The sequence below is a fragment of the Eubalaena glacialis genome, chromosome 3 (genome assembly GCF_028564815.1).
Source record: "Eubalaena glacialis isolate mEubGla1 chromosome 3, mEubGla1.1.hap2.+ XY, whole genome shotgun sequence".
NCBI lineage: Eukaryota > Metazoa > Chordata > Mammalia > Artiodactyla > Balaenidae > Eubalaena > Eubalaena glacialis.
In genome coordinates this window covers 151,392,350-151,404,794 of record NC_083718.1, presented here as the reverse complement: position 1 = coordinate 151,404,794, position 12,445 = coordinate 151,392,350, and the positions used below count along the sequence as shown (strand labels likewise).

At 34.5% G+C, this 12,445-nt stretch overlaps 1 protein-coding gene across 4 annotated transcripts in view; it reads left to right on the top strand.

The window, feature by feature from the left end:
* The window catches only part of ZFYVE9 (zinc finger FYVE-type containing 9), a 185,743-nt gene that overhangs the window by 113,244 nt on the left and 60,054 nt on the right, over positions 1 to 12,445 (top strand). For all 4 annotated transcript variants that reach the window (XM_061184220.1, XM_061184219.1, XM_061184218.1 and 1 more), the window contains 2 exons: positions 1,432 to 1,554; positions 3,383 to 3,538. In XM_061184220.1, coding sequence (XP_061040203.1) covers positions 1,432 to 1,554; positions 3,383 to 3,538 — 279 coding nt within the window. The remainder of the gene's footprint in view (positions 1 to 1,431; positions 1,555 to 3,382; positions 3,539 to 12,445) is intronic.

The window sequence follows — 12,445 nt, the reverse complement described above, 5'->3', positions numbered from 1 at the left end:
ATCTTTCTTTCCTCTGTCTAGAATAGAATACCCTTCTATATGCTAGACTCCTTGAATAACTCCTCAACCTTTCAAAATCCATATTAATGGAAAACTTCTCTGAATCCTACCTCGGCTGTCTTTGTAGTAGTGTTTTACATCCTCATTTCTGTTCAAATAGAAATTCTTATAGACTATTACTATATTAACACATTTTTCATTGTTATTTAGATATTTTATAGGTCTGATTCTTTATTCTCTGTAGACCATGAATTCCTTCAGTCTGAATTCATGTTTGTGTCTTCTGCTCCTAGCATGGTGCTGGGCCTATTAGGCTCTCAGTAGTGTTGGCTGAATGTATCATACTATCAAATGCAGCTTGTGTCTCAGTTCAACAATGAACTTTCACATAAAGTTAAGCATTCTTTTGATTGTATAATGCCTTTGCTCCTTTACTAGGACCCTCTAAAAATATTCTTTTGTAAGTAAATTTGCTACTTAGGTTTCAAATTTGGGTTATTTTAATAAATCTTTAATTAATAAGAAATTAAATTGGCCTACTCTGCTGTTAAAATAAGATTTCAGGGTTCCATTTTCATTAAAAGCCACATCCATTAAATCTAATTGTCAAAACCTCTCCTACCAAGAAGCAGCAACTAGTTATCTATTGTATATTCACTTTCTTAAATCATATTACTATCTCTTAACCAGAATTTTGCTATTTTGTATTCCAGTGGAAAAACTTAATTAAAAAAATTTTTTGAACGTCACTTAGTGTTTCTCTTTTCAGTAAATATTTTCATTGATAGTGTATACATTTCCAAAATACATTTTGGTTTCTATTGGTCAGTGGGAAATGGTGTTATTTTGTACTGAACTCTTTCTTGACTTATACTTAGAGGAATTGTTTCATAAAACCAGTCGCTTATGATACTTTTATTGTCTGGGTGCATTTTTTAAAGTTTGATTTTTTTTTAATGGTAAAAAATCTCAACAGTACAAAAGCATATAGAGTAAAAAGTAGGATTCCCCTCTGCTTCAACCCCTAGACATCCTTTCTAGAGGTAACTAGTGTATTATCACTTCCTTGTATATCACGGATTATTTTAAATGTTGGTCTTAGAACATGTAATATGTGAAATTCTTATTATGATAGTTGGAGGATTTTTGTTAAATCAAAGGGTTGTTTTTAGACTGTGGCCTAAACCATTGCGTGGAGAAGTCTATACATAGGATAACCATGTTTTCATCCAAACTGGACTAGATCACTTTTAAGAATGAAAGGGGCACTATTAATATGCCACTGGGATAGCAGATATAAACCTATGTTCACCCTATCTATAAATCAATTGCTTATCTCTTTCCTGTGAATAATAAGGCCATTCCTCCATCAGATTTCTGTCTTGATTTGTCTCTTTAACCAATGGCTTACATTGTTTTCTCCCCTTACAGACTATGCTGTGGAAGAGAAACCATCACAGATTTCAGTAATGCAGCAATTGGAGGATGGTGGCCCTGACCCACTTGTATTTGTTTTAAATGCAAATTTGTTGTCAGTGGTTAAAATTGTAAATTGTAAGTTGGAAATTTGTTTTTTTTAATTAAAATGAGATACTGAGTCATTAAATTCATTGCACACAAGTATTTTTATGTAGAGCCACATCTTAATGAAAACTGGGTATGGAAGAAGTTGGTTTGTATAAAATTATATATCCCCAAGGACAACTGTTGGACTAACTGAGGCTCTTGCTTTTAGTCAAAGGGGTGAGATAGGTGAATTCTCCATGGAGGAAAGCCAAACGAAACTTGAACTCATCTGAGTTAAGTTCTTCCTGAGATGGGTATGCTAAGTCACAACTCACCACCAGAATAACTGGAGGTGGATAAATTATCCAGGGGGGTCAATTTACATGCTAGGTTTAAATCCCAGAAACCTTAATCATGGTGCAAAACCTTATTTGGGAGAAGTGTTAACTAACACATAGTAAAACTTCAGTACATCACAATTTAAGATTCAGAAGAAACTTCTCAGTTCTTGGTGCTAGCTTCTTAGGTATCAGAATAAGAGAGAGGATAGTAACGTAGAATCTTGAATCCAGTATGGTATTGGAAAATAGAGAATGCATTTATCCTGGATGAATGTTAATAGGCAGAGTTTTGGAGAGAGGAAGGAAGCATTGGGGAACAGTCCTCCAGTTCCCACTGTGTATTTCTTTTAAGTTGTCCTTGGAAACCAGAAACACCAATATACTAAATTCTTTAGAGTTTCTGTATAAATGAAATGCAGGTTTCTGGTTTGTTTGCTAATCACACCCTTGTATGTTTGGCCAGCTGCTAATGCTTGCCACCTTTCCTTCTAGTATCAAATTTTAAAGTAATTTGCTGGAAATTTCAATTTACCGTATCTAGTTTATAAGTTATACTTAGAAAATAGCTAACCTAGAGTTCCTTAAGTGTGCACCATCTTAATATAGTTGGATTGGGCACCTCTTGTTTAGGTATATAAAGAAACAATTCACAGAATGAAAGAAAGGGATCTTTTATTAGTGTTGATTTACATCGTGATATCCATAATTTTATTTCAACCCTTTTTCAGTTCCATTGGGGATCTTGTTGTGTTGGCATACAAATAATAAAAATATCAAGGATTGAACATTATTTTTGAACTACGTATAGCTTGTGCTGTTGTGACTCTACATAGCCTTAAAGTGACGAAGTAGAAGTAATTAGTCCAGAAAAGCCATCTGTTTCACTGCTTTTTACAGGATGAAGTCAAGTAAAGTCCTGTTGCTGATTATCTAGAATTTTCTCCCAGGAGACTATAAATTTAAATAGCTAGACTCTTTTAGTCACAGGTTAAATTTAATAAGTATACATCAAAATATATTTTCTTTAGGCCATAGCCTGAATCCAAGGCTATAATAATTGCTTTTATTGTTTTTCTTGTTTCTAGTTTTAATTATTTCCCTTAGTAAAGTGATTTATTTATACACACACACACACACACACACACATAGGTGGGGGAATATATCCTTTAATCATTATAGCTGAGGATGCATAGTTTGGTTTAATTTATTTTATTGTTAATGGAATGTTGTTTCTTTTAATACTTACACCTTTTTATAATAGAAGTTAAAAGTTTTTAGTGCACTTTCTTTCACTATTACTTCTTTTACTTCCCTTCCAGTTGTTTTTCTAAGTGTTTGCTTAGAGCAAGAGGCATTGGTATGCTTTATTTTCTGCAATAGTCCTTTGGCTCAGTGCAGTGACAGTTCACAGCTGAATTATACAGACTCAATGTGATCTATTTTATTCTTTGGTGTATTATAACAAAGATTTCTGTGCATTTCTTAAGGGTAAGGATTGAAAAGAATGTCTTCATTTCTTTTTATTTCATCTATAGATGTGAACAGGAAGTGCTGGTGTTTCACAACCAAGGGAATGCATGCAGTGGGTCAGTCTGAGATAGTCATTCTTCTACAATGTCTACCGGATGAAAAGTGCTTGCCGAAGGATATCTTTAACCATTTTGTGCAGCTTTATCGGGATGCTCTGGCAGGTGGGGATACTTTCTGACTTAAACTGCGCCCTTTACAGATGATAAAAAATTTTGGACTCAGTTGCAAAATAATAGTCTTAAATTTGGAAACCTGGCATTGGACTTTGGTAGTATTGGCAAGTTAGAACTTGGCATGGTTTGAGGAAGTTATAAATTTTAATACTTTACGTGACACATTGTTACTATTTTATAATGGCTAGAATCAGAGTTGTAAGATAATCCATTGACCATGATGTAAGAATATTTTCCTTTGAGTGGCCTAGGGGATATAGTATTGGTATCCGGTAGAAGGAAGCATAATGATAACTTACTACTTCAGTTAACAATATTTATATAATCATAATGTAAATATTCATTGAATTTTCAAGTTTCAAAAACCGTTAGCATGGACAACTTTATTATGGTTTCAAAATAAATTGTAAATATTGTTACCTGTAACAATGTAAAAGTAAATGCATAGCTATTAGAAGTTAGAAAAGACTAAGGATACTAATATAAAGACATACTATTAAAAGCTGAGAGAGAAGAAGTATATTTAAGTGTATTATTTGACATTACAAAGTTAACCTTCCGCAGATTTAACAGAGGAGGTAAGAAGTAGTGTAATTGAGCTAAGTTCTCATTTATCATGATAAAAAGTCAAAAAATAATATCTGTAGTTGATAAATAGAGAAAGAGTAGTATAAGAACTAAAGCAAGTGAATAATAAATGAGATTATCCCTGAGAAACAAGGCTGGGGTGGGGTGAGGGTAGCCAAAGTATTAAAATTATTTTCATATATTATTTGATAATGTTTTAATAAATATATTAAAATAATAAATTATTCATACTTTCTGAATGCAGGTAATTCCCTTTGTGGGATTCTATGCCAAAGAAATTATCTGAAATGTAAAATACACTTCGTACATGAAAGTGTTTATTATCGTATTACTTAAATTTAACACAAAAATTTAGAGGCAACCTAAATGCCCAGCTATAGGAAAAAAGTTTAAGTGTGTTATACTTTTTAGATGAATGCATCTTTTTTAGAATATTTTTTAGCTATTAAAATATTTTTATGGAAAATGCTCTTGAAATAAGTACAAAAGCATGATATAAAATTTCATCTTTAATGTGGTTATAGCTTATGCATAAAAGATTATGCCTTTATGTCATAACTATGATATTTTAGGTGAAATATTACATGAAGGCAAGGTGCTATGTTAGAAATTGACCACATGATACCTGTGAAGTACAGTTCAGTATTTACTGTTCAGTATTTGTGTCAGTTCCAAAATGTATGGGGTTAATTTGAAGTCATCTGGAGCCTCTAGGCCTAAATTTCATTCCAGAAATTACTTGAAACATTCTTTTTTTTCCCCTCAGTTTGATTGTATTCAGATTGCATGTTTATATGGGTTTTGAGAGTGCATCAGGGACTAGGGCATGGGAGGTTCATGAATGTCTTGATTAGGAGTTTGTCCTTTATTCTGCAGGCAGTGAGGAGCCATTGAAAGAAATGAATGACATAACCAGATTTGCGTTTTAGAAAGATGACTCTAGAAGCAGTATGAAAATGGATCAAAGTCTGTGTGTCTGGTAGCAGGTAGAGCAGATAAGAAGCAATTACAGTGGATAAACAAACTTACAGTGGATGAGCACTAGAATACTGCATAACAATGAAAGATAAACTGCTGATATATGCAACATGGATGAAGTTCACAGACAGTAATACTGAACAAAAGAAGCCAGACACAAAAAAGTACATATTATGTCGTTACATTTATGTGATTCTCTGGAACAGGCAAAATGAATCTGTGGTGATGGAAATTAGATCATTGTTTGTCTGGGGTGAGGTGTGGGTGCTAGCACTAGAATTGATTGTAGACGGGCCCTGGGAACTCTCTGGGTTGATACAAATGTTCTGTATCTTGATTGGGATAGTGGTTACATGGGTGTTTACATTTGTCAAAACTCATTGAACTGTATAATTAAAATATGTAGGTTTTATTGCGTGTAAATAATACCTCAATAAAATTGACTTAAAATTTTTATTGATATAATTGACACATACGTTATATTAGTTTCAGGTGTACACTATAATGATTTGATATATGTATATATTGTGAAATGATCAATAAGTCTATTTAACATCCATCATCACACATAGTTACAAATTGTTTTTTCTTTGTGATGAAAACTTTTAAGGTCTACTCTCAGCAACTTTCAAATATATAGTACATTATTGTTAGCTATAGCCACCATGCTGTACCTACATCCTCAGTACTTATTTACCTTATAACTGGAAGTTTGTACCTTTGGACTACCTTCACCCATTTCACTTACCCCTCAATCCTCACCTCTGGTAATCACCAATCTGTTCCCTGTATCTATGAGTTCAGTGTATGTTTGTTTGTTTGTTTAGATTCTACATATAAGTGAGATCATACAGTATTTGTCTTTCTCTAACTTACTTCACTTAGCATGATGCCCTCAAGGTATATACGTGTTGTGGCAAATGACAGATTTCCTTCTTTTTAATGACAATAATATTCCATTGAATGTACATACCATGCTTTCTTTATCCATTCATCCATCAACACTTAAGTTACTTCCATGTCTTGGCTGTTAAAAATAATACTGCAGTGAACGTGGGGGTGTGGATATCTTTCCTAGTTAGTGTTTTCATTTCCTTCAGATAAATACCCAGAAGTGGAATTGCAGGATCATATGGTAGTTCTATTTTTAATTTTTTGAGAAACCCCCATACTGTTCCATAGTGGCTGCACCAATTTACATTCCCACAAACAGTATACTAGGGTTCCCTTTTCTCCACATCCTTGCCAACATTTGTTATTTTTAAATTGATTTTTAAAAAAGCTATTGTCAGGATCCAGCAAGAAATTAGGATATTACCAATAATGACAGTGGGAATAAAGAGTATTGAAGAGATATAAAAGAGTGATGCCTCAGTTCAATAAGATTTCATAACTAATTGAATGTGAGGAGTGAGAGGGGACAAGTCAAAGTTGGCTTCAGATTTCTGGCTTGAGCACCTGAGTGGACTTCGTTCTTATTCATTGAGGCAGTGAATAGAGGAAGAAGAGCAGATTTGGCAGAGGAGTGGGAGATGAGTTCTTCGTTCAGTGTGTTGGATTTCAAATAATGGCAACAGATGGTAATATGTAAATGAAAGATGAATACATAAATAGAGACTTCAGGAGGTAGATCTGGGCTAAAATACAGATGTGGAAGACGAGCATTTTTGTGGTAGTTTTAAACTATGGCTGTGAATGGGATAGGCCAGTGTGAAGAGACTAGATCTATGAATGGAGCTCCTAGAAATACCAACAAGGAAAGGATGTGAATCATTACATGAGTCATTAAAATATATGTTTACCATAAATGGTTACTCCTCTTTTAAAAGTATCTTTATATATCAAGAGTGCATTTTGAACTAGCATATTAAAATGCAAAAATTCTACAACAAAAATCACTTGGAACTGATAGTAAGACTAAGGTCAGACTGTAATACATCTAAGCTGTGTTAAATGTTATCTATGAGATGAGGGCATATACAAACATATCTAAGTAAATAATATTTTAAGTAAGCATAAACAAGTGAGCTGTAAGGCTCTCTCTCTGTCTCTCTCCTTGAAAAGGAATCATTTCACAGCTTACAAAATACTGGAGCTAGTAGGGAACTTACATTATCTAGTATAATGCTTCATTTTTCAGATGAAGAAAATGAGACCTAGAAGTGTTAATGGCTTGCCCAAATCACAGACCTAGTTGGTGACAGAATTAGGACTAAAGTATTCTATGCATTATGTCAGTTGCCTATGTGTGTATATTAATAGTATAGCAGTTTTTAAAAAACAGATATGGATAATACATATGTGCTATGCCTATTTTATTAAGAATCCCATGTGTAGATAATCAAGGTAGAAGCTTAGTATATTATTTCACTGTGATTTTTGTATGAACTTGCATGAACTCTCTTTAAAATATTTTTACAGATTTTTAATCTAAACTACATGTATTAGTAATAATATGTGTGTATGTATATATATATATATGTCTATGTATGTTTCTCATTTAGTATATATAAAATTTTTTGGTTACATGTCATTGCTTATGCTTTCCACAGTGAGGGGGAAAATAGTATTTTGTGGAAAATAACATTCTGAGAGTTTCAGGGTGCCTTCTGGATAATGTAGTGCCATGGGAGATTCTAGATTGTATATTATTTCTCCCCATCTTCCCTCCCTTACTCCGTGTTTTTTATTTTTTTAACATCTTTACTGGAGTATAATTGCTTTACAATGTTCTGTTAGTTTCTGCTGTATAACAAAGTGAATCAGCTATATGTATATATATATATCCCCATATACCCTCCCTCTTGTGCCTCCCTCGCACCCTCCCTATCCCACCCCTCTAGGTGATCACAAAGCACTGAGCTGATCTCCCTGTGCGATGCAGCTGCTTCCCACTAGCTATCTATTTTACATCATTTGGTAGTGTATACATGTCCATGCCACTCTCTCACTTCGTCCCAGCTTACCCTCTCCCCGCCATGCCCCGTGTCCTGAAGTCCATTCTCTACGTCTGCATGTTTATTCCTGTCCTGCCCCTGGGTTCATCAGAATCATTTTTTTTAGATTCCATATATATGTGTTAGCATACAGTATTTGTTTTTCTCTTTCTGACTTAACTTCACTCTGTATGACAGACTCTAGGTCCATCCACCTCACTACAAATAACTCAATTTCGTTTCTTTTTATGGCTGAGTAATATTCCATTGTATATATGTGCCACATCTTCTTTATCCATTCTTCTGTCGATGGACACTTAGGTTGCTTCCATGTCCTGGCTATTGTAAATAGTGCTGCAATGAACATTCCGGTACATGTCTCTTTTTAAATTATGCTTTTCTCAGGGTATATGCCCAGTAGTGGGATTGCTGGGTCATATGGTAGTTCTATTTTTAGTTTTTTAAGGAACCTCCATACTGTTCTCCATAGTGGCTGTATCAATTTACATTCCCACCAGCTGTGCAAGAAGTTTCCCTTTTCTCCACACCCTCTCCAGCATTTATTGTTTGTAGATTTTTTGATGATGGCCATCTGACTGGTGTGAGGTGAAACCTCATTGTGGTTTTGATTTGCATTTCTCTAATGATTAGTGATGTTGAGCATCTTTTCATGTGTTTGTTGGCAATCTGTATATCTTCTTTGGAGAAATGTCTATTTAGGTTTTATACCCATTTTTGGATTGGGTTGTTTGTTTTTTTGATATTGAGCTGTGTGAGCTACTTGTATATTTTGGAGATTAATCCTTTGTCAGGTGCTTCGTTTGCAAATATTTTCTCCTGTTCTGAGGGTTATCTTTCCATCTTCTTTATGGTTTCCTTTGCTGTGCAAAAGCTTTTAAGTTTCATTAGGTCCAATTTGTTTATTTTTGTTTTTATTTCCATTTCTCTAGAGGTGGGTCAAAAAGGATCTTGCTGTGATTTATGTCATAGAGTGTTCTGCCTATGTTTTCCTCGAAGAGTTTTATAGTGTCTGGCCTTACATTTAGGTCTTTAATCCATTTTGAGTTTATTTTTGTGTATGGTGTTAGGAAGTGTTCTAGTTTCATTCTTTTACATGAAGCTGTCCAGTTTTCCCAGCACCACTTATTGAAGAGGCTGTCTTTTCTCCACTGTATATGCTTGCCTCCTTTATCAAAGATAAGGTGACCATATGTGTGTGGGTTTATCACTGGGCCTTCTATCCTGTTCCATTGATCTATATTTCTGTTTTTGTGCCAGTACCATACAGTCTTGATTACTGTAGCTTTGTAGTATAGTCCGAAGTCAGGGAGCCTGATTCCTCCAGGTCCGTTTTGCTTTCTCAAGATTGCTTTGGCTATTCAGGGTCTTTTGTGTTTCCATACAAATTGTAAAACTTTTTGTTCTAGTTCTGTGGAAAATGCCATTGGTAGTATAGTCATTTTCACAATGTTTATTCTTCCAGTCCAAGAACATGGTACATCTCTCCATCTGTTTGTATCGTCTTTAATTTCTTTCATCATTGTTTTATGGTTTTCTGCATACAGGTCTTTTGTCTCCTTAGGTAGGTTTATTCCTAGGTATTTTATTCTTTTTGTTGCAGTGGTAAATGGGAGTGTTTCCTTAATTTCTTTCAGATATTTCGTAATTAGTGTATAGGGATGCAAAAGATTTCTGTGCATTAATTTTGTCTCCTGCTGCTTTACCAAATTCATTGATTAGCTCTAGTAGCTTTCTGGTAGCATCTTTAGGATTCTCTATGTATAGTATCATGTCATCTGCAAACAGTGACAGTTTTACGTCTTCTTTTCCGATTTGGATTCCTTTTATTTCTTTTTCTTCTATGATTGCCGTGGCTAAAAATTCCAAAACTATGTTGAATAAAAGTGGTGAGAGTGGGCAGCCTTGCCTTGTTCCTAATCTTAGAGGAAATGGTTTCAGTTTTCCACCATTGAGAATGATGTTGGCTGTGGGTTTGTCATATATGGCCTTTATTATGTTGAGGTAGGTTCCCTCCCTGCCCACTTTCTGGACAGTTTTTATCATAAATGGGTGTTGAATTTTGTCAAAAGCTTTTTCTATTGAGATTATTGTATGGTTTTTATCCTTCAATTTGTTAATATGGTGTATCACATCGATTGATTTGCATATATTAAAGAATCCTTGCATTCCTGGGATAAACCCCACTGGATCATGGTGTATGATCCTTTTAATGTGCTGTTGGATTCTGTTTGCTAGTATTTTGTTGAGGAGTTTTGCATCTATGTTCATCAGTGACATTGGCCTGTAGTTTTCTTTTTTTGTGACATCTTTGTCTGGTTTTCATATCAGGGTGATGGTGGCCTCGTAGAATGAGTTTGGGAGTGTTCCTCTCTCTGCTATATTTTGGAAGAGTTTGAGAAGGATAGGTGTTAGCTCTTCTCTAAATGTTTGATAGAATTCGCCTGTGAAGCCATCTGGTCCTGGGCTTTTGTTTGCTGGAAGATTTTTAATCACAGTTTCAATTTCAGTGCTTGTGATTGGTCTGTTCATATTTTCTGTTTCTTCCTGGCTTAGTCTAGGAAGGTTGTACTTTTCTAAGAATCTGTCCATTTCTTCCAGGTTGTCCATTTTATTGGCATATAGTTGCTTGTAGTAATCTCTCATGATCCTTTGTATTTCTGCAGTGTCAGTTGTTGTTTCTCCTTTTTCATTTCTAATTCTGTTGATTTGAGTATTCTCCCTTTTTTTCTTGATGAGACTAGGTAAAGTTTTATCAATTTTGTTTATCTTCTCAAGGAACCAGCTTTTAGTTTTATTGATCTTTGCTATTGTTTCCTTCATTTCTTCTTCATTTGTTTCTAATCTAATCTTTACGATTTCTTTCCTTCTGCTAACTTTGGGGTGTTTTTGTTCTTCTTTCTCTAATTGCTTTAGGTGTAAGGTTAGGTTGTTTATTTGAGATGTTCCTTGTTTCTTGAGATAGGATTGTATTGCTATAAACTTCCCTCTTAGAACTGCTTTTGCTGCATCCCATAGGTTTTGGGTCTTCATGTTTTCATTGTCATTTGTGCATCCCATAGGTTTTGGGTTGTTGTGTTTTCATTGTCATTGATTTCTAGGTATTTTTTGATTTCCTCTTTTATTTCTTCACTCATCTCTTGGTTATTTAATAGCATATTGTTTAGCCTCCATGTGTTTGTATGTTTTACAGTTTTTTTCCTGTAATTGATATCTAGTCTCTTAACGTTGTGGTCGGAAAAGATACTTGATATGATTTCAGTTTTCTTAAATTTACTGAGGCTTGATTTGTGTCCCAAGATATTATCTATCCTGGAGAATGTTCTATGTGCACATGAGAAGAAAGTGTATTCTGTTGTTTTTGGATGGAATGTCCTATAAATATCAATTAATTCCATCTGGTCTAATGTGTCATTTAAAGCTTGTGTTTCCTTATATATTTTCATTTTGGATGATCTGTCCATTGGTGAAAGTGGGGTTTTAAAGTCCCCTACTATGATTGTGTTACTGTCGATTTCCCCCTTTATGGCTGTTAGCATTTGCCTTATGTATTGAGGTGCTCCTATGTTGGGTGCATAAATATTTACAATTGTTATACCTTCTTCTTGGATTGATCCCTTGATCATTATGTAGTGTCCTTCTTTGTCTCTTGTAATAGTCTTTATTTTAAAGTCCATTTTGTCTGATATGAGAATTGCTACTCCAGCTTTCTTTTGATTTCCATTTGCATGGAATATCTTTTTCCATCCCCTCACTTTCAGTCTGTATGTGTCCCTAGGTCTGAAGTGGGTCTCTCGTAGACAGCATATATATGGGTCTTGTTTTTGTATCCATTCAGCCAGTCTATGTCTTTTGGTTGGAGCATTTAATCCATTTACATTTAAGGTAATTATCGATATGTATGTTCCTGTTACCATTTTCTTAATTGTTTTGGGTTTGTTATTGTAGGTCTTTTCCTTCTCTTCTGTTTCCTGCCTAGAGAAATTCCTTTAGCATTTGTTGTAAAGCTGGTTTGGTGGTGTTGAATTCTGTTAGCTTTTGCTTGTCTGTAAAGGTTTTAATTTTTCCATCGAATCTGAATGAGATCCTTGCTGGGTAGAGTAATCTTGGTTGTAGGTTTTTCTCCTTCATCACTTTAAATATGTCCTGCCACTCCCTTCTGGCTTGCAGAGTTTCTGCTGAAAGAGCAGCTGTTAACCTTATGGGGATTCCCTTGTGTGTTATTTGTTGCTTTTCCCTTGCTGCTTTTAATATTTTTTCTTTGTATTTAATTTTTGATAGTTTGATTAATATGTGTCTTGGTGTGTTTATCCTTGGATTTATCCTGTATGGGACTCTCTGCGCTTCCTGGACTTGATTATTTCCTTTCCCGTAT